Genomic DNA, 23,842 nt, shown 5'->3' on the forward strand with positions numbered 1-23,842 from the left:
TTTCTGGTTCAAAGTGATGAAACCATGTTTTATCACCTGTGTATGATGTTCGACAACAAATTGTCACGATCAGCCTCACAGCATGCAAGCAATTCGGAACATTTGGTCCTTCGCTGCTCTTTATAGTCTTCTGTCCAGTGGCGAGAAACCCAGTGGACACACACTTTCAGAACCCCAACTGGTGGACAAGTGTCAGCACTATCAACAGAGTCATCCACCTGAGCTGTGAGGTATCTGATTGTGATCTGTCAATCACCTCAAAAGAGTATCCACACATTCCAACGTTGCAGGAGTCACAGCTGTGTGTGGCCAGCTGGCATGTGGGAGATTGGACAGGTTTGCACAACCTTGTTGCAATGGTGGCAGACACCTTGCCCAACAGCTCACCATGCTTTTGTTCACTGCCAGGTATCCATAGAGATTTTGCAAGCCCCCGTGAGTGTCTACAATGCTATGGCTTTCCATCTAAAAAAACTCAATGACAGCTCTTTGCTTGGAAAGCACCTCCATTACAGACACCATTTTGAAGGCTATGTATAGCACCATCACCTATTTAAACTTCAAGAAACTATAGGGGCTGAAGTGGAAATATTCAACCATATCTCAACTGAAACTGGCTGAGAAAAAAATGTGTTGCATTACTTATTGAATGCTCTCTTACTACTTCAAACAGCAGTGACATCTAAATGGATACTGCCATGTGGAGTCAAATTTGAGCATATGCATAAGATTAGGATCTATACAATATTTATTTTTACTGAATAGGAGTTTTCGCACACATTAAGGGCTGCAAAAAGGTAATCATGGGCTTTGAAATATTTTACAGATGTTTGGAACAGTGAACTTACATTCAAGAGAACTGTTGTAATTTTGTCATTTATATAATGTAGAGTATTGTTCAGTGAAAAACACTGTCTCTGTAGATCATTTCAACTGTAATTTGTCATTTGTGACAGGTCCCATGTCTGAAGTTTTGCTATATTTTATTGTATCTTTGTTAGTTACATTGTGAATGTATTTACCATGTCACTGTGTTGAAGAATCATCTGCTGTGTAGTGTCTGCCTGGAGTTATACATGACTGCCTGTATAGTAGGATGTGATGTCAGGCAGCAAGAAGGTTCTGCCTGTATTTCACACACTGATTAACAGCTTGTATATCTAAATGCAAATAAATCAAATATGGGACTACTTATACACCAATCCCCCTAAGAAAACATTGTCTGGCAGATTCCAGGGAAGAGTCGAGGAGGAGGTTGCTAGATTACATTTATACATTTCTTAACAAATTCAGTTATATGAAAAGGGTGACTGAATATTTGCAAAGGCATACAAAGCTATTAGGGAAGTTCTTAATGGCATAGTATCAGGCTTCACCTAGAGTAGTCATGGCCATGACAGGATACGCTATTTATTTTGTTGTATATAGTGAAACTCAGTAGCTACAAATGTCATAAGAAATGTAATTTCATAATTAAATTATTTCAAAATAATGACTACTCTGACTGTAATCCTGAAAGGACACTATTATTGACAACGGCTTTGGCTGTCCTTGTTCAAATGGACCAAAGGTATTTCGCAATGTGACAGCTCTCTACTAGCAATTTTTATCTTGGCTTAAATTCCTGGCAGCAGAAACTAAACACATGAAACAGGCAGAAGAGGAGGAGAAGTAAGAGGAAAATATGTAACACCAGGAAAAATGTAAAGCAATAAAAATTTCAATGTAACTAAACATTTTGAAGAAAACTATGACAAATAATAACTTAAGATATAGGCAATTGCATGTAGATCATAAGTTTACAGCATATTATTAATGCAAAGACAATTTTTGAATTGCAGGTGTTCATAATCTTTGTACAAAAAAAATTGTACATGACATGTTTATAATTATTTTATTAACTGTTTCACAGTTTGTTACATAATTGCATTTTCTGTCATTTACATCACTTCTTGTGTTTTATTTTCCACTTAAATCACTTCTGTAGCTCATTGAAGCTGCAGCATAACATATTTCATTGAATATGATACCATTCAGTCTCAAGGAAAGTTCCAGGAAAGGAATAACAATTTTTAATCTATCACAGTGTGAAGCACTGATGTATCTTAGCTGAATCTGCAGACATTACAGCTGACACATAAAGGCATAATAAATGATGTCTTCACAAAAATGTCTTTAATATGTAACCATGCAGGGGTATAAATATAAAAATGAAAGATGACAAAAATTAATGTAACATGCACTCCCTACACAGTACAAACAATGCAACAGGCACTGCTAGGAAGCTTTCCATTAAAGAGCATCAGTTTTACTCATTACTCTGGACCCACTGTCAGTCTCTGCAAAAGAGCAGTCAGCAAGTATTCTACACATCAGATATGAAGTACCCACTCATCTGTGTCAGAATTCAACACCTCTCGCAATCAGCACTTCAATGATCTAATGCCACTTCTACTTACTTCTACACTGTAACATGACAATGAGACACTTCTACATAACATGCCTAATGTGTCTGAATGCACAAGACAAAATGTTTCAGTGCAGTGGACACCACGCTCCTAAATGATATTAGTTCATATAGTAACTGTTGCCAAGAGCACTGTTATATCATCTGGCTTCCCACCTGAAAATAAGACAATTACATATGTAATTCAGAAATAGCTTAACTGTTACCAATCACATTCAGAAGGAAAAACAAATATACAGAACAGAATCATATAAAATATAGTGAAAGAGATTTATATTGTATATTGTATAATGCAGTTTATGGACAGAAATAATTAATAGCTCTTTTACCAAGGAAACCTATAAAACACTCTTGTATTACATGTATGTAAGTCATCAACAGTTACATAAAAAAAGAATTACAACTTATGCTTTAAACACACACACAGTACAGTGTACATAACTTCCTCCCCTTCCATTCCCACAATGTCACCAAGGTGAAAACCTAAATGGCTCCGATGTTTCAAATGATCACCTTCAATTTAAGACTAGTGAAATTATGTACTAAGTAATCACCTGGAATGACCATGGCTAGGTTAGTCTTTGATAGAATAATTGATGGCAAATCTGCCTATCCATTATTTAATTCTTAATAATACAGTCACTATGCAGTATTTGGATGTCAAAATTAAAACACTGCTGCACACTGTGCATCACATGTCATGTGACTGGTTCAAGAAAGTAAACTAATCTTAAATGTCATTCTAACTGTGAAGATAATTGCTATTATTATATCTGAAAATGAATGGTGATTTCAATGACAATGGAAACTTGCAGCTGTCACTATTCAGCTCAGAAGACAACTACGCTGAACAGTCTAATTTACAGAGCTAGGACTAATTTGGACAAGGAGTACCTTGACTCCAAGATGAACGACACAGGAAAATTAAAAGAAATGCTGTGATCTATTAAAATATAATCTCAAGCTGAGAATGCTATGGATTTATAATATTCTTGTGAGAGAAGCAACAGTTACATGACTTAGTCTGTAAGGACTATTGTTGATCACTGTGCTTAACATCAGTATCACCTGAAGTACAGGAATTTTGAAAAATATGTTGCGCCTGTTACGTAAAAAAACTTGGCATTTTATCCAAATTAGATGCTGCAAGTTTATTGAGAACTTTTTATCCATCACCCTGTAAAGTTTCTTGAGCCCTGGGCTCCATAGATCTGAATCAATCAAAGTATTAAATTAGAACAATTTATGCCACAAGTGCTTTGTCTCCTAAGACTGGCAGCCTAAAAAACTTAATTTTTGTTTAGCATTGTTCATAGTTAAGTTACTGAACAAAGTATTGAACTGGGCTTAACTTCAATATTAAACCGAACGGAAGGAGGCTATCAACAATAAACAAGAGCAAGAGCCTCTTGCAAAAACAACATGGGAATAATTGGTGTATTACTTCACTAAAAGTGCAGTAACTTTAATTTACAGGGAGGCATTATAAACTGGTGTTTTGAGTGAGGTTTTTTTTCGGAACATGTAACAATTTCCAAGTTGGTGGTTAGATTACAATCTAAAAGTACAGCTTAAATAGCTGTGAGTGAAACAAGAAGCAGTGACATTTAAATACAATCTCAATCATCCATACTTTTGGTGCTTGGTTGAGCTGGGACCTGACAACGGAGCTAAGATTTAACTGCACATTCTGCTCCATATTAAGTTCTATATATGTACATGTCACATATCAAGCTTAATATACATGGTATGTGTAAAAATTTTGGTGAATGCTATCGGACAGCAAAAAAAAAAAACATAAGATACAAACAAATGTTCTTTATTGCCCTTCAAAATAGTTTCCACGTGGTACAACACACTTTTGACAGTGCTCGTTCAGCTTCTGGAAACTATCAGCAAAGGCCTCCTGTGGAATCAATCACAGAATGGCTGTCACATGATCTTTGATGGCATTCACGTCCACACAATGTTCACCTTTCATGGCCACCTTCAAGTAGGCAAACAGGAAGAAGCCTGCAGGAGCCAGATCAGGGGAGTACGGAGGATGTTCAAGAACAGTTACCATCTTCTGCACCATGTATTGGCGCACACGACTCATACAGTGTGCAGGGTGCATTGTTGTGGACTAGCATCCATTTTCCAGTCTTGTGCAACTATGGCCAAACCTGCTGGATATGCTGTAGCAATCTGTTCAAAACAAACCGGTAAAATGCAGCATTAATGGTTTGATTTGCAGGAATAACTTCCTTGTGGATGATGCAGTTATTTTCAAAGAAGGTGATCAACAGTGTTTTCACCTTGGATTTTTGCAGACAGCTTTCTTAGGTTGCGGAGAGGATGGTGAACACCATGACATCGATTACCATTTTTATTCTGGATCGAACTGATAGCACCAGGTGTCACATCCTGTGACAATGGCGTTCAGAACCAATGAATCCTGGTCAGCTATGGAATTTATTTATTTATTTATTTATTTATTTATTTTTTTTTTTTTTTGGGAGCAAAAACAACCAGAGTCATATACGCCCATGTCAAAACTATCGAACACGTGGACAGAGAGGAGTTAAAAAATGACTACATCTCAATCCCAATCAATGTAGGAGAAGACAGCTAAAAACAGGGACATGGAGAAAGGTCTATAAAATACACCATAAAGAAACGGAGGTACAGACTAAAATTTGAATGGCCTTAGCCATATTGCTAGGATGGATGAAAAGTAAAACACAGTCAACAGCCTGCATGTCCTTTGCTAAAATGGCCGATAACTCAGACAGGAAGCTTAAGTGGGGATTCCATCAGGAAATGGCAGACAGTTAAAACTTGGGTGCGATGTGTAAAAAGTGGTGGGGAAGTGCCACTTAACAAATGATGGCTCAAAAGGCAGTGCCCAATATGCAATCTAGTTAAAATGACCTCCATGTGGTGAGCGGGCCAAGAGGAGGCCATCCAAGCCGCTGGGTGAGACTTAATAACATGAAGCTTATTCCCATGAAGGGAGGACCAGTGGTGATGGTAAAGTGACGCTGCCTCCTGACAGATGGCAACACAGAGATCATCGGAGGGAATATAAGAACCAGTGGGCTAAGGTACAAGGACTGCAGCGTTTGCAGCAGGGTCAGCAGTCTTGTTTCCTGTTGGACCGACATGACCAGAAACCCACATAAACAGCACAGTGGCTCCACCAAGAGTGAGCAAGTGACTGTTTTCCTGGACCCATTGCACTAGGGGATGACCAGTCTACAGCGCAGAGTCTTTGAAGTGCGCTGAGGGAGTTTGAGCATATGACAACTGAAAAAACTGTGTCGCCAGATGTACTGCGTGGCCTGATACAGGGTGAAGAGCTCTGCTGTAGGAGTTGGTGACAGAAGCCAATGCTTGAAAATTCTGCACCAATGACTAAGGCGCACTCAACACCACAGTCAGTCTGAGAGCCATCGGTGTACACAAAGGTACTGTCGTGAAGTTCCATGCGAAACTGAAAGTGATAGAGCAAGGCTGGAGTTGTGTCCTTAGGAAGGAAATGAAGGCCAAGGAGAACAAGGGTCGCCACATGACGCCAAGGTGGTGAAGGGTTCACACCCACCAGGAAAGTTGCAGGGAGTGAAAAGTTAAGCTGCTGGAGCAAGAGCCAAAAAGAGAACTCCAGGAGGTAACGGAAGAGGGATGTGCCCCACACTGGTGATCAAAGATGTCATCAAAGAAGGAGGCATAGCACGGGTGGCCATGCATGGCTGACAAACCGCATGCATACCTCTGAGGAGAAAGTCACAGTGGTAGGACAGCAGTAGTTCAGCAGCTTCTGCATACAGACTCTCGATCAGGCTAGTGTAAACAGTGCCAGTGACCAAACAGATGCCACAATGGCAGATAGTATTGAGACATCATAAGAGGGATGGGCACGCAGACGCATAAACAAAGCACCCATAATGTAGTTTCAAACGAACAAGGGACAAGTAAAAATGGAGGGGAGTGGTTCAATCTGCGTCCCATGAAATACCATTGAGGACACACAGGACATTGAGGGATCACGTACAGGGAGCTGCCAAGAAAGACACGTGGGAGGACCAAGAGTTTTTCCTATCAAGCTTAATGCCCAGTAATTTCATAGTTTCAGCAAACGGAAGAGCAACAGGCCCAAGATGTAAAGATGGTGGAAGGAACCAACTGTGCCGCCAGAAATTCGTACAAACAGTTTTGTCAGTGGAAAAACAAAAGCCATTGTGGATGCTCCATGAGTAAAGACAATCTAGACATTGCTGAAGACACCATTCAATGAGACAAGTATGTGGAGAACTGCAACAGATGGCAAAATTGTTAACAAAAAGGGAGCCGGAGATGCCTAGTGGAAGACAGACCATTATATGGTTAATGGCGACAGCAAAGAGTACGCCACTCAGGACAGAACCCTGAGCCACATTGTTTTCCTGGATGAATGTGCCTGACTAGGCAGAACTCACACGGACCTGGAAAACTCTGTCTGTTAAAAATTCCTCAAGGAAATGGTGCAGGCAGCCACATGTGTAAATTGAACAGAGGATACCAGTCCTCCAGCAGGTGTCCTAGGCTTTCTCCAAATCACAAAACATGGCCACAGTCTGGGATGTCCAGAGGAAACCATTCACGATATGGGTGGACAATGGACAAAGTGACGTGATGGTCAACAGCAGAATGGCACTCTCAAAATCCACACTGTGCAGTGGTTAGTAAAGTGCGAGACTCGAGCCACCATACCACCTGGGCATGAATCATATGTTACATAACCTTGCAAATAGAGCTGGTGAGAGAGGTGGGGCAGTAGCTATAAGGAAGGTGGTATTCCTCACCAGGCTTAGGTATGGGTATGACAGTGGCTTCACGCCAGTGTCTTTGAAATGTGCGCTCTGAACACAGCATCTGGCCTGGGGCAGAGGATTGCCATGAAGTGAGAGCATGCTGCAGCTCCCTCATAATAAAGGCGACACTGTAGCAATCACGATTCTGAGAAGAGAAGGATATCGCCCGAGCCTCCTCCACTCGTTTCTGGAGGCAGCCCAAGGTGTTGGAGATAGCAAAAGGGTCCACGATGACATCGTCCGCTACTGTCAGGCTGGAAACTGGGGAATGAGTCTTGGTCCTGCAGGGCTTTTGGAGGCTGACCAACGACAGAGGAGGGAATGGAACTGTTAAAAGAACTAGTGAATGAAATCCAGCTAGCTTTTTTGCTATCCCGAAATATGCGACGACACTATTCACACATCTTTTTATAATGAATGCAGTTTGCAATTGTAGGATTGTGATTAAATACGTGGAGAGCACATCTTCACATGCGAATTGTGTTGCGGCATGCCTCAATCCACCAAGGGATCAGGACACAGCATGGTAAAGAGGAAGTGCAGAGAATGGAACGTTCTGCAATGCAATGGTAATTATAAGCTTTGTAAGATAATGCACCTGGTCATCAAAACTTTGGATATCGTGTTTGTCAAAGGTTGCCAGAGAGAAGTAAAGATGCCAGTCGGCCTTAGTAAGCTGCCATTTGGGTGCGCACACAGTTGGGATGTGTGTCAGCAAATGGATAGCACATGAGAAATGGTCACTCGAGTAAGTGTCAGAAAGAATGGACCACTCTAGATGATGGACATGTTAGGCAGTGCAGAAAGATAGATCCAAATGGGAATAGGTGTGTGAAGAGTTGGAAAGAAACATGGGTGCTCCTGTGTTCAGGCAGAAGAGGTTCAGTTGATTAAGAAGGTCAGCCAAGAGGGCATCTCTCCAACAGGTTCTGGAAGAACCCCAAAAGGGATGGTCATTAAAGCCACCGAGTAGCAGAAATGGGGGAGGTATCTGCTTAATAAGCTGGAGGAAGTCTGGCCTGGTGACATTGAATGATGTAGGGATATAAATGGTACAAAGGGAAAATGACTGAGGAAGAGGCAAACTGAGACAGCTTTAAGATGCGTAGTCAGGGAGATGGGTTCACTGTTGACTATGAACATCATCCCGTATTAGCAGCACGGCTCCCCCACGAGATGGAATGCTGACCTCAGGGGGAGGTCAAAACGGACCAGGAAGAAATGCAAAAGCTCAAAGTGATCATGAGGACGCAATTTTGTTTCCTGAAGGCAGAGTACAAGGGGATGCTGCAATTCTAAAAGCAGCCATAAATCCTCTTTGTTGGATCGAAGGCTGTAAACGTTCCATTGGAGGAGAGTCACGAGGAGGAAAAACACAGAAAAATGGTTGGTAGTGCACTCGAGCAACACTGAGGCCGGCTGGGTGAATACAGGGTGTTACAAAAAGGTATGGCCAAACTTCCAGGAAACATTCCTCACACACAGAGAAAGAAAATTTGTTATGTGGACATGTGTCCGGAAACGCTTACTTTCCATGTTAGAGCTCATTTTATTACTTCTCTTCAAGTCACATTAATCATAGAATGGAAACACAGGAACAGAACGTACCAGCGTGACTTCAAACAGATTGTTACAGGAAATGTTCAAAATGTCCTCCGTTAGCGAGGATACATGCATCCACCCTCTGTCGCATGGAATCCCTGATGCGCTGATGCAGCCCTGGAGAATGGCATATTGTATCACAGCCGTCCACAATACGAGCACGAAGAGACTATGTTTGGTACCGGGGTTGCGTAGACAAGAGCTTTCAAATGCCTCCATAAATGAAAGTCAAGAGGGTTGAGGTCAGGAGAGCGTGGAAGCCATGGAATTGGTCCGCCTCTACCAATCCGTCGGTCACCGAATATGTTGTTGAGAAGCGTACGAACACTTCGACTGAAATGTGCAGGAGCTCCATCGTGCATGAACCACATGTTGCGTCGTACTCGTAAAGGCACATGTTCTAGCAACACAGGTAGAGTATCCTGTACGAAATCATGATAACGTGCTCCATTGAGCATAGGTGGAAGAACATGGGGCCCAATCAAGACATCACCAACAATGCCTGCCCAAACGTTCACAGAAAATCTGTGTTGATGACATGATTGCACAATTGTGTGCGGATTCTCATCAGCCCACACATGTTGATTGTGAAAATTTACAATTTGATCACATTGGAATGAAGCCTCACCTGTAAAGAGAACATTTGCACTGAAATGAGGATTGACACATTGTTGGATGAGCCATTCGCAGAAGTGTACCCGTGGAGGCCAATCAGCTGCTGATAGTGCCTGCACACGCTGTACATGGTACGGAAACAACTCGTTCTCCCGTAGCATTCTCCATACAGTGACGTGGTCAACGTTACCTTGTACAGCAGCAACTTCTCTGATGCTGACATTAGGGTTATCGTCAACTGCAAGAAGAATTGCCTCGTCCATTGCAGGTGTCCTCGTCGTTCTAGGTCTTCCCCAGTGGCGAGTCATAGGCTGGAATGTTCCGTGCTCCCTAAGACGCCAATCAATTGCTCTGAACGTCTTCCTGTCGGGACACCTTCATTCTGGAAATCTGTCTGGATACAAACATACCGTGCCACGGTTATTGCCCTGTGCTAATCCATACATCAAATGGGCATCTGCCAACTCCGCATTTATAAACATTGCACTGACTGCAAAACCACGTTCGTGATGAACACTAACCTGTTGATGCTACGTACTGATGTGCTTGATGCTAGTAATGCAGAGCAATGAGTCTCATGTCAACACAAGCACCGAAGTCAACATTACCTTCCTTCAATTGGGCCAACTGGTGGTGAATTGAGGAAGTACAGTACATACTGACGAAACTAAAATGAGCTCTAACATGGAAATTAAGCGTTTCCAGACACATGTCCACATAACATCTTTTCTTTATTTGTTTGTGAGGAATGTTTCCTGAAAGTTTGGCTGTACCTTTTTGTGACACCCTGTGTATCACATGGTGACACCGTCAGAGAGGATCTTCCAAGTCAGCAAAGGAGAAGACTGTTTGCCTTCTTGGAGCATTTCCACTTGGCAGAGGAATACTCAGACGCTGGTTGGCTGAAGGGAAGTAGGAAGTCTTCACAGGAGTGTTCCTTCTGTCCTTTCTGGCCTGCCAGTTGTGTAGCGGGTGACTTCACCCATTGAGAAGAGAAATTAATGGCTTGTTGCACAGCTGGACGAGGGGACAGTGATGGTACCTTCACAATGGGTGATTTCACAACCTCAGAGCTGAACTTGAGGTCGCATGACTGCATGGCCACATCCGTCATGGAGTGAGACACAGCACAAACAGTACTGTAAGTGCCAAACAGTAGAATGCAGGGTTTGCAACTAGCCAATAACTTGCAAACGTCTGGGTAAGGAACTTTTTTCTTTTATCCGATCTCCTGGACATCCCTCTTGTCAAGATACATGGGACAATCTCTAGTGGAGGCGGCATTGTCACCATTGAAGTTGATACATAGGGGATTGAAGTTGATACATAGGGGAGAAGGAGGCTGACAATCGCCCTCATGTGCATCACTACCACAGGTTACACGTTGGCCAGGTGTCAATAAAACATTGAAACGATGACACTGGTAGCAGTGCATCGGGGTCAGAATGTACAGTCTGACTGTGGTAACTTGATAGCCTGCTTTGATCTTTGATGGCAGCACCACACTCTGAAAGGTGAGAAAAAGGGTGCGTTTGGGCACTACGGAGGAATCTACCTTCAACAGATGGATGGCAATGACCCCCTGATCAGAGAAGTATGTTTGGATTTTGGCCTCAGTCAGACTGTCAAGCAGCCTAGAGTAAATAACACCATTGGAAGAATTCAGAGTTTTATGAGCCTCAACACAAACAGGATAGCTGTGAAGAAGCAAATCAACAAGCAGTAGTTGTATTTGAGAATCAGAAGTAGTTTCCAAATGCAAAGTGCCATTCCGCAGACAAGAGCAAGATTTCATAGCGCCGGCAATTGCATCAATGCACATGGAAGTGAAATCACCAGCAGTTTCCATCCGTTTTGCTTTCTCCTTGTCTGCGAGCTTGTGCAGCACAAATCGGGAGCACATCTTCCGCTTACCAAAATCATCGTGGACGATGTGTATCGTGACCTTGCTTATGCCCAATTCCTCCACAATCAATCTCAGAGTCCGTCGCTGATCTTGTGCCAGCATTTGTCGCACTTTCTCTATATTTTCTGGGGTTCTGCTTGTCAATGGCAGACCTGTATGTGGCTCATCCTTAGTTGTTTCCTTCCCTTCACAGAACTGTTTAAACCATTCGTAGACAATTCTTCTGCTCATGGCTACCCTCCCGTACATCTGCATCAACATTCCATGTGTGTGTGTTGCAGTCTTCCCCAATTTGTAACTGAACTTTATGTTTACATGTTGCTCCATTGCACTGTGACACTTCCTCTCACACTGACCACATTCAACTGGTCACAGTCTGTTTACACAGCCAGACACATGCAGTGCACACCATGTATTGATTCTCCTCAAGTCTCTGAAGACCAATGCGCATGCACGCACACATGTGCCAAGTTGCCGTTCAGATACGACACCATTCACCGAAATTTTTAGACACAAGATGGATGTATGTGTCATTAATTGAATATTAATTGTATATTTCAAGAAATTGCATGGGAACTATAATTCTGGATTTTTTGCTACAAAAGTATGAACTACATATGCGTTAATCAAATGAAAAACTTATGAGAGACCAAAGGCATGAAATGTTCTTAAAAAGTAATTTCCTATCAATTATATTATCCCTGATTTACTCAGTTTTTAAATGATCCCTTAACAAGTGCAAAAGATGGGTTTCACTATATTTCATTTTCAATGCTAGCAATGTATATCTCCCAGCTATCTCTCTGCAATTTTCTTGTCAGTGTTTTGGTTCAGTTCTGTTGTGTGTTGACCTGTTCCCTACCATGGGGTTGTATGTTTGCTGCTACTCTTTTAAAGTTGTTTTAATTTCTTCATTCCATGATTTTAAACCTTGCTTCCCATTTTTATTTTTCTCTCCCTTCTCTCTTTCCAAGAACCTCACAATGAAATGATCTGGGCAATACCACAATAACAATGAGCAATTGTCCTTCCAACAGAATGGCACACTACTATTGAGACACACTGTATTTCACAGACATTAAGACACTACAGACTGTAAAACACACCTTAAGTTTTAAGCAGTTTTTTCAAATCACTATTAAACTGATCTAGCACAAGAAGCGAACTCTTTCAATAAAGCGCCTTTCCTTCTCTCCCACACACTGTTAAATTCATAATTTCATAACAGCCTCGTCCATCCAACCCTTGTCATGTACGTGAACACCACCACCTGATAGTATTTCAGATTTTGGCACTGTTTGCACTTGAGAATTATCACTCGAGTACATTTAGTGGACAACAGTCCAGTGCATTTTTTCATGTTCACTTGTTTTTATAGTTTTAGCACCTTTCATGGAAACAGTTTTGTTACTCAGCCCATCAACTGTCAGAAGTTTCATCCATACTCACTATTTGGCTTAGTTCCAAATGGGTTTTCTTTCAGTGTTGAATAATAAAGAGATGAAAATATAATATTTTGGTTTTAGTTTGCATGCTAAGTCCATGACGCTTCATAAACCTGTAGCACCAAACAACTCCATATTTAAAGTCTGTTAAGTTCCACTGTAGCTCTAGCTTACGAGCATGTGTTTGAATCGTTTTTGTATCAATTCCAATGCCATTTTGATGGTGTCCTTGAATCAATTTCAATACGTTATCTTCTAGTTTTGGCCATTTTGCATTCAGTCATCCTCTTTTTTTCAGTTCTTCTTTAGTAACCTGCCAATTGCGAACGATTTTTTTCTGTTGGTGGAGGGCCAAAATGCTGCTCTGTTGCCATTTCTTCTGCATATGCTATTACTTTCAATTCATAGCCTGTGTCATGAATACATTTTATTTTTTTCCATTACAAAAATAGCTACTAACAAAAATATTGTACTATTATTGATAACACAAATTACTTTCAATTCAGTTCACTAGCACCACAGACTGCAATGGCTACACAGTGTTCTGGGTTTGTGATGGTGGGGCAGGAGATAGACGGCATTAGCAAGCTTGTGAATCCCTTCAACTCATGTCATTGCATTGGTGCACTGGTGCTGCCAGTTGAATCCAGTGTTGCCAGATAGACAGATGTTTCCCACAGCATCAAATATATGGCCATTTTTAAGACTGGCAGTAATTTTAAATCAAACACTGGACATTTTATATTAATTTTGAGTATAAGATGCACCTGAATTTTGGAGGCAATTTTTTGAAGAAAAAAGCTCATTTTATAGTCTGTAAAATAGCACATACCAAATCTTTATAACAGCATTGCAAGGCACTAGGAATATCAAGAATAACATATTTCCTCCACATTTTCTAGATTTAAAACAGCTAGACCTCTTGACAGAATCCTAGAGAAGGATTATGTCATTAAAGAAAACCAAATACAAATACAAAGCTTTAGGAAAGAGTCTTAATTAAGCATTTGAAGCAACAGAACTGGACATTTTGACTAATGCTATTCATCAAGCAGTTCATTGTATCTGTGTTTTCAGCAGTACTGGTCATACTGAGAAACCGTATTATCAGTTGGAGAGGAATTCAAGACAAAAAGTATTCATTCCATTTAGTATAATCATTTGGACACTGTTTCTGATAGGAGTGAGACTTTCAAGAGGAAGCCATGAAATAACAGACATTATAATACCTTCTCTGATATTTACAGGAATTGTTGCATTATTTTTGACGTAGGTACATCGCTTTGCTATAATGTTAGTCCACTTGTTTTGTAGGTCGTAAGCAAAATGTCTGACCCAAAAAATGTTCTTTCAAGAATCTAAACAAGTGAAAAATATGATGCCACCATGCTCATGTCATATGATGGCTGTTGCAACCCTTTAAATTTCTGCAAACATAGTTTATTCTCAGTAAGTTCAGCTGTATGAATGTGGGTATTTCTTGTCATGGAGGAGCAGTATTCTTTGTTAGGGAAGTCCCTGGCATTTTGATCTGGAAGTTACCTGGAGACTGCCATCTCATGTCACACTGGCAAGCACTATTCACAGATTAGTGTCTTCTCCTGGAAGTACCTCGCTGTAGACCATTAGCTTAACTTTCCAGTAGAAACAGTGTCTTTGTTTGTCTTTTGACTGGAGCAGATTGGTCCTTTCATTCCACGGACTATACCACAATGTACTAAAGAGCACTTTCCTGCCATAATGTGATTGGTAAAACACCTCTTTCACAAGCACAGTCATTTCAAGTGCTTCCAAAATGTTATCTTTTTAGTACAACTGTGATTGTTTAACACCCACCTTGATCCTTATTGGCTAACTACTTTGCCAAAAGTAGATTCATAATTCTGCAGCAGTTTCATCAACAATGGCATCTGTTTGTGCAGAGCCACCGATTTATCTGATCTTTGGTTCATTGGTTGTTGGAGTTAAAGGGACCAAACAGCGATATCATTTGTCCATTCATCCTTTATGTGTCAAACCAGGAATAACCCTCAAAAGAAGCATACAAAAGGCAAATCCTGGGAAGCCCAACTGTAAGCAGGATACAATACGAGAGAGATAAAATCAGAGAGAAGTAGGAGGGAGGGGGGGGGGAGGGAGGGAGGGGGAGAGAGAGAGAGAGAGAGAGAGAGAGAGAGAGGGGGGGGGGGGGGTAAGGTGGGAGAGTCACTCTGCACAGAATGCAGTTGGAGCACCCCAGAGCACGGTATGTGGTGGGAGAGACACCCTCTGCATCTGACCAGTACCACCTCACCATCCATTACCCCACGATAACGGGCAGCATAGATGAGATGATTGAATTTTAGAAAAGATAAAACATTAAAGAAATGGCGAACATAAAAGGACAAGCAAAATAAAAAGGTGCGATGGGTAGGGGCTAGGACAGACTGCTGAAGAAGGGCCACCATGGAAACCTTGAGCCAGAGCAGGTGGTTCAAGCCTTCAGGCAGTCAATGAGGCCAAAGTGCCCCACCTCACAGAGATGAGCAGAAATCACCACAATGGGAGAAACGTAAAACCAGGTCAGTCGCTTTGGCATCGCCTGCCAGCACCAGAGGCAGTGCATCAGGAAGGTTAAGAGTTTGCCACAAAGCAGCCAAATTTGGGCAGTCCAGCAGGATGTGGGCCACTGTCAGGTGGGCACCACATCGGCAGTAAGGTGGGTCCCACATCAGAAAATGTGATAGTGGGAAAACCAAGTGTGGTTAATGTGCAGCTGACAAAGGACGGGAGATACCCTGTGAGACGTGCAGAGGAAAGGCTGCCATGTGGTTGTGGCCTCCTTTATTGCTCTCAGTTTGGGAAGTCAAGGGCAAACCTTTCCAAGTTCCAGACATCCAACAATTGACGGCATAGAGTCAACAGAAGTCTAGTTCTAGGATTCCTATTTCCAAAATCAGCATCCTGGTAGCCAACTTTGGCAAGTGATTGGCATGTTCATCCCTCAGATCCCAACATATCCAGGGCTCCAAACAATCCAACTTGATGGAGGTCACAAAGAAGATCCTGGATAGCTGTGACTAATGAGTGACAAAGGTAGCACTTGTCTATATCCTGAATTCTCCTCAGGGGCTCGATGCAGATAAGAAGCACTTTGCCAGTGCAAGAGCGAGTATGGCTAGGGCTTGTCTGATGACTACCAATTCAGCAGTGAAGACACTGAATCCATTTGGCAAGGAGCACAGTTCACTGCACCTTGCATGTGTGAATGGATAGCCGGTTTGTCCACCGATCTTTGAGCCATTGGTGTACACGATTTCTGATCCTAGAAATACATTGAGAACAGCCAAACACCATGGGGTCAACTGAATCTTTCAGGCCAAAGGATAAATCGAGACAGATCCAAGGTCAGGGTACACGTCATGGCGGTGTATGCGATTGCTCTCTGACAAGATGTGACACTGAGAGAAGGTAGAGTTCAGAGCAGAGACACTACAGCCTAACCGCAATTGTGACTCCAGTTCTGGGTCTCTGTTATGGGAGGTGGAGCTTCCTACTAGGGAAAAGGACAATTGTTTGTGTGCCTATCAGAGGAGCTGCGAATGCGTGTGGCATAACTCAGTAGCTGTTGCTGGCACCTGAGTCGTGAGTAGGCTCTTCACGGGGCTAGTTCAAAAGGCTCTTGTTGCACGTCTGAGTCCATAATGGAGTATCAGGTCCAGTGACTGCAATGCTGAGGGCAATGCCAAACCATATGCGAGACTGCCATAATCGAGATGGGACAGTATTGGGACTTTGTAAATCTGCAGAAAATCTGGTCTTTCATAATCTTAGTTTGAATGCACACTTTTCTTCAAGCCTGCTGTTGGTCACTTAGACTATGTCTTCAGTTTTTGATCCTTTCCACCCATTTACAGACTTTTGTATTTCTTAACCTGCTGTATCCATTCCTGTAAAGTTCAGACTGTTTCACCATCTCAGTGATATGGTAAGATGCACATCATTAGTGGCATCACCAAGTTTTACAGTCTTCTATGCAGAAGCACCTAATGAACCAACACTGCACTGCTGTAAGTACAGACATTTCCAAGTCAGCTATAGTAAAATTCCTGATATTTCAAGTCTTTTCCTCATAATCTGGCATTCTCTGTAAAACTTTCTTTTTCTTGTGTAAGACCATATCAACACATATTTATGACTTATGTCAGGTGGTGTTCTAAATGTTTGCTCTCACATCATGATGATGATAATCTAACCCAATAATCTCATTTCACCTTCAAGCACTGCCAGTCACCTAGTTTAGACTGTAGAATGACATTTCTTGTTTCAATATGACACGTGATGATCTAATCTTATCTGAATATTTTGGGACTGGTGATTAAAAGATACAAGGACTCAGTCTAGCCACATCACAGAATCTGTTATGAAGAGGAGGTGGAAGTATTAAACTGCAGGTAATTTTATTTGTGTGTGAGTTAATTGGGCATAAATGTCAGTACAGGTTTGGCTGAAGTGGATGCTCATTTCCAGGAAAAATTTATGAGCTCTGGATATGAGGCAGTTGAGGTACAGTTTATAGAACTAATTTAGGCATTAAAGTTAAACTCCTCTGCTTTCTTAAACAACAGCCCAGACTGCAAATAATGGCAGCAATACCTCTGTTAAAAAAAAAAAAAAAAAAAAAAAAGGGAAATGGAATGCATGTTCTTGAAGGTGAGTGAAATGCTATTGTTAATTAATTAACTAATTTTCAAATTTGCAGTGTAGGAGTAGTTGTATCAACAGAAAAGCATATCAAAAATCATCATCTAATACACTTAACTTACCAATTGCTTCAATACCATTGTGGCGTGCATTCTGGGCAAATGGTGACAAGAAATTACTATCAAATGCTAGCGCACGGGCCATGAGAGCAATGGAATTTGCAACACCCTGAATCTTCAGTGGGTCACTTTCTCCTTGGATCTTGCACAACTCTGCCAGCAGTAACTGGTCAGGCACATTGTCAAAAACACCATCTGTTGCCAATAGGATGACATCACCATCTTCAACAGGAAAATTGGATGTATCTGCAGCTTCAGGCCTGGAAGGAGAAGAGAGAGTAATAAGTACTGTAAAATACTGGAATGATTAATAATTGAAACATCCTGGCAGATTAAAACTGTGTCCTAGTATAGGATACTAACTCTGAACCTTTGCCTTTCATGGACAAATTCTCTACTGACCACAAACCACTCTCATAGTAGTAAGTTGTGGACTGCATCTGGATAGTTCCGTTGGTAGAGCATTTGCCAGCAACAGGCACAGCTATCTGGCTTGAAACACTTTTGGCATACAATTTCAATCTGCCAAGAAGGCTCAGCTCCAATGCAAACTAAAAACTAATAATTGCTAGTATTTTCTTCCTCTGTCATCCTTCACTATCACTTATCGATTCACACCGTTTTCCTGGATCGAGGTGTCCAACAAGGCAGAACCCATACACACCTTGACAACTTGGCCTTTTAAAAATTCCTGTAGGAAACAGGGCAGTCTGCCATGGAAACCCACCTTTAAAGAGTACAAGGGATACCAGTTCTCCAGCAGGTGTCTTAAATCTTCTCCAAATCTAAAAACACGGCCACTGTCTGGGATTTCAGCAGAAAACCATTCATGTCATAGGTGGACAAAGTAACGAGATGATCAACCGCAGAATGCTGCACTCTAAATCCATACTGTGCATTCATTAGTAGATTGCACGACACAAGCCACCTTACTAGCCGGGCATGAATCATACGTTCCCCCACCTTGCAAACACAACTGGTGAGAGAGATGAGGCAGTAGCTAGAAGGAAGGTTTTTTGTCCATACCGGGGTTAGGTATGTGTATAACGGTGGATTCATGCCAAAGCCCGGAAAAAGTGTCGTCTGCCCAGATGTGGTTGTCCGTGTTAAGCAGAAAGTGCTTGCCTGCAAGAGAAAGGTTCTGCAACATCTGAATGCGGACAGTGTCTGACCCTGGGGTGGAGGATCGGAATGCATTGAGAGCATGATCTAGCTCCCTCATAGTAAAGGCGGCATTGTAGCACACTCAATTCAGAGAAGACAACAGTATCACCCGAGCCTCCTTCGCTTGTTTCCAATGGAAGAAGGTAGGGTGACAGTGGGGAGAGCTCAGAACTTCCACAAAATGGTGGCCCAAGGTGTTGGAGATAGCAACAGGGTCCATCGTAATAGTCTACTACCTGTAAGACCGAAATTGGCGAATGGACCTTAGTCCCAGAGAGCCAATGGAAGATGGCCCACACAACATAGGAAGGCGTGAAACTGTTAAAAGAGCTAGTGAATGAAATTAAGCTAGCTTTTCTGCTATCCCAAAGAACATGACTACACTTTGCACACGCCTGTTTAGGATGTCTGTTAAAAACGAGGAGAGCAAATCTAGGTGCGCGAATTGCATTGCGTCACACCTCTGTCCACCAAGGGACTGGGACATAATGTGGTAAAGAGGATGTGCAAGGAATGGAATATTCCGCAGCAGTAAGCAGAATGTATGTGAGATATTCCAGCTGGTCATCACAACTGGGGAAATCTTGTGCTTCGAAGGTTGCCAGGGAGGAGTAAAACTGCCAGTCAGCGTTAGGCCAGTATTACACTATCAAATTTCTTTGTCAAAATTGATATGTCAAATATTTATGTCAAAGTAGTTTGATGGTGTAATAGGGCACTTTGTCAAATCTCGTCTGTTGTCAAATTGATCAAATCTAGGGCCTTGCTGTAGTTTTGATCATAAAAGTCGCTTGTCTTCTGTTCACTGCAATGTGACGTGTTACCACATGGAGCGCTAGCATCGCTTTTAACAGTTTCGAAAACTACAAAATTAATAGAGATGTATGAAGCTGATGAGGCACTTTACAATGTGAGGCACCCTGAATAAAAAAAAAAAAATTAGATTAAGAAGATTGAAGACCTAACCTAACCTAACCCAAACCTCTCCTGTAGTAAGGAAACTGGGTGTTACAGTAAGCCTGTCTTCTGCAGATATAGCAGTTCTTAAGTGGGTATTGTGCTTTGTGATACGAGGACACACTTCACTGAGCAAATACTGTAATGTATGCTCATCCATACTTAAGTAATTTATGTACAACTTTATGTCCTCCACTACAAGCTCACATAACAAGTTTTTTTGAATGCTTTTATTGTCTTGTTGTAAAACACACGGGTTCACCAAGGTATGTTTCATTTTTTCCCCCGCCTCTCTTCCACATGTGCACACAGTGCAATTGAGGTACATGCAACTGCTGCGGTTAATAACAAGTTGTTGTTGTCACCCATCATGAACTTTGATGAAAAAAAATGATGACAGTGTAATACCCCTTTTTGCGCCATGTCAAAGATCTTTGACAAATAAATTTGACAAATATTTGATCATATCTTCGATCAAATCTTCGACAAAGAAATTTGACAGTGTAATACAAGCTTTAGTGAGCTGCCATTTGGGTGTGCACAGAGGTGGGGTAGGAATCAGCAAACAGATAGCACATGGGAAATGTTCGCTAGAGTAGGCATCAGAAAGAACAGACCACACAAGATGATGGGCAAGCTGGGCAGTGCAGAAGGAGACATCCAAATGGGAATAGGTGTGTGAGGAGTCAGAAAGGAAAGTGGGTGCTCCAGTGTTAAGGCAGAAGAGGTTGAGTTGATTAAGAAGATCAGGCAAGAAGGCATCTCTGACAGCACAGGTTCTGGGAGAACCAGAAAGGGGATGATGCACATTAAAGTCACTGAGTAGCAGAAATGGGGGGAGATATCTGCCCAATAAGCTGAAGGAAGTCTCCCCTGGTGACATCGAATGACGGAGGGACATAAATGATACAGAGGGAAAAAGTCAGGTGCGGAAGGACAAGGCAAACTGCAACAGATTGAAAAGGGGAGATGGGCTGACTGGTTGTCATCCCATATGAGCAGTATGATGCCCCCATGAAATGGGATGCCAACCTCAAAGGGAAGATAATGAAGAGGAAGAGATGTAGGGATGTCATCTCAGCGACTGCCGAGTGACATCCTGTGAAGAGCCACTACTACAGGGCACAGAAACAGGAGGATCCTGCTCCATGAGGTCCACAGAAGCATCTGCTTGCTTCTGCAGTTGGTCTGTGGAGTCCAATGCCGAAAAAAAGGTTGGTGGTGTGCACCACCGACATGGAGGCCAGCCAGGCTAAGATATCATGTGGCGACACTATCGAAGAGGATCTTCGAGTCTGAAGGAGAAGATCGTTTGCCTTTGGTGGACTTCAAGCTTCTCCAGTTAGAGGAAGACTGGTGGTGGTTGGCTGGAGTGACATAGGAAGTCATTGTGGGAGTACTCCTCCTATCCTTTCCAGCCTACCAGTTGTGTAGCTGGTGGCTTCGCCTTTTGAGGCGAGAGAGTTCGGCTTCTTGCACAGTTGCATGGGGGGATGACAGTGCTACCTTGACACTGGGCGATTTCACAACCTCAGAGCTGAATCTGACGTCATACGTCAGCGTGGCCCTGTCCTTCAAGGAGTGAGGGGTAACAAGAACAGAACTATAGGTGCCGGACCAGAGCATGCAGAGTTCATGACTAGCCAATAACTTGAGAGCGACTGGGTAAGGCACTTTTTCATTTACCCGGATCTCTTTGACAGCCCACTCATCAAGATACATGGGACAATCCCGAGAGGAGGCAGCATGGCCGCCATTGCAGTTGATACAGCAGGGAGGAGGAGGCAGACAATCGTCTTCACACGCATCCCTACCACAGGTTACGCAACCCTGCCACAGTTTACACATTTGGCTGTGTGTCGACAAGACGTTCTAGTGCGGTTGAAACTATGATACTGGTAGCAGCGCATCGGGTTCAGAATGTATGGCTGGACTGTGATAATTTCATAGCCCGCTTTGATCTTTGAAGGAAGCACCGCTATATCAAAGGTGAGAGAAAGAGTGCAAGTGGGTACTAAGGAGAAATCTACCTTTCTCTTTACCTGGTGGATGGCAATGGAACCATAAGGAGAGAGGCAAGATTGGCTTTCGGCCTCGGTTAGACCGTCGAACAGCCAACTGTAAATAACATCATGGGCAGAATTCAAAGTTATATGGGCCTCGACACAAACAGGGTAGCCGTGGAGAAGTGAGGAGGCAGTCAGTCACTGTGCTTGAGAATCAAAACTAGTCTCCAAAAGCAAAGTGCCATTCCATAAACAAGAGCAGGATTTCACAACAGGGCCGGCAATTGCATCGACACCTTTCTGAATAATAACCAGATTTACCATGGCAAAGAACTGACCGTCTTCAGTATGTGAGACAATGAGGAACCATGGTGCAACGGGAAGGGTCTAGATTATTCTCTCATTGTGAGAAAATCCCCCATGATTGCCAGTGTCTCTGATGGCATGCTCCTTCTGTGAAGGGCTCGCACCCGCATTAGGTGATTATACCTCATGAACACCTGACAGAGGGACCCCCAGATATGTTCCCCAAGAGAGGAGAAAAAGAATAGCAAGAGGATAGACATGCAGTGTGGAAGGGAAAGATGCTGCAAAGGCTGGGGCCCCATGGTAGCCAGCATGAACCCACCAAAAAGTGACGAGCCCCCTGGGTGGGGGGTTATGAAAAACCTGTATATCATCATTCACGAGTCAAACATTTGCTGTTCTTTCATATTAACATGTGGTTGTGGTGGTGGTGGTGGTGTGTTAAAAAGGGACTAAACTACTGGGTCATCAGTCCCTCCATGTCATGAGATGAACACGTAAAAAGCTAAAAAGCAAAAGAAGTTGGAACTTGGCTGCTCCAACTATATAAGTAAGTCAAAGAGTTTAAAAAAGTGCATGACAATAGTTGTAATACGATCGGTAGAAGAAAATTGAGATAATCAAGGCAGTATCATGCACAAGAGGGCCTAAAGGCAAAACAAAGTGACCGGGGGGGGGGGCATAGAGTTGCCTGCAGTCACATGGGGGGTACCCACCACAGAGTGAGGCTCTCCCCCCACAACCACCCCTGACACTGAAAGTGGGAGAAGACATAGTTTAGTGTAAAATCCGCTGTCTCTCTCAGGAAATACAACACTTGGGTAGTGGCTGTCTTGTCATCTGCAAGCACCTGAGGTAGAGAGGTAGGCAAGCTGGGAACGTGCCATAGCTTGGCCAGCAGGGCGCAGTCAACAAGAGCATGTGCTATTGTCAGTAGACTACCACAACTGCAATGAGCAGGATTCTACCAACACAGAAGGACTTCTGTGTTTAGTCTCACGTGGCCGATGTGTAGTCAAAGCGACACAATGGGAGCTTTCCGAGAGGCCTGGAAAATGTAAGCCACACCTTAGTAGACGTCTTAATTGCTCTTAACTTGTTTTGGTTCCTAGTAGCCTGCCATTCCAATTCCCAGAGCCTCAAACTACTGTGTCAAAGTTGTAATCTTAAATCTGTGCTCAGTATTCTGATGTCAAGATGTTCTCCTGTAGTTGCATCTTTGGCTAGATTGGTGGCGAGTTCATTTCTTGAAATGCATATTTGGCTCAGTGTCCAGATGAAGGTCACTGACTTTCCAGGGATGTAGAGGCCAACCAGGTCCCGGATGTTAGCGACCAAAAGATTTTTGAGAACTCAGAGATATTCCTTTTAAGCAATTCAGGAAATTGCTACAGATCGGAAAGATTGTCGTGGCCAGGTATCTGACATACCACAAAGCCTGAGATATGGCAACCAACTCTGCAGTGTATACACTGCAGGCACCTGGCAGAGAGTGCTGCTTATGTCCTACTGCGTGTGCAAAAGCATAACGAATCTTGTCATTGACTTTCAATCCATCGTTTAGATGCATACTGAATTAGAATAATCGTGGAGGATCGAACAAAACAAGTGTCAGAAGGGTAGAATCAGCTTCCTGCTTGAAACAAGAAAGGTCTATTTGTATCATAGGACAGGGTACAAGTGGGGTGTGTCGAGAGGGAGCCCTAGGAACATAAAGGAGGCTGTTGGAGGTCCTTCAGT

The 23,842-nt window shown here is 42.7% G+C and overlaps 1 protein-coding gene across 1 annotated transcript in view; it reads right to left on the bottom strand.

The window, feature by feature from the left end:
* Window positions 1–1,880: 1,880 nt before the first annotated feature.
* The window catches only part of LOC126124773 (protein phosphatase PTC7 homolog), a 104,075-nt gene continuing 82,113 nt past the window's right edge, over window positions 1,881–23,842 (bottom strand). The window contains exons 4-5 of the mRNA XM_049915119.1: window positions 17,673–17,929; window positions 1,881–2,623 (exon numbers count right to left, since the gene is read on the bottom strand). Of these exons, the coding sequence (XP_049771076.1) occupies window positions 2,574–2,623; window positions 17,673–17,929 (307 nt within the window). The 3' untranslated portion in view covers window positions 1,881–2,573. The remainder of the gene's footprint in view (window positions 2,624–17,672; window positions 17,930–23,842) is intronic.

The sequence above is a fragment of the Schistocerca cancellata genome, unplaced genomic scaffold (assembly GCF_023864275.1).
Source record: "Schistocerca cancellata isolate TAMUIC-IGC-003103 unplaced genomic scaffold, iqSchCanc2.1 HiC_scaffold_426, whole genome shotgun sequence".
Taxonomy (NCBI): domain Eukaryota; kingdom Metazoa; phylum Arthropoda; class Insecta; order Orthoptera; family Acrididae; genus Schistocerca; species Schistocerca cancellata.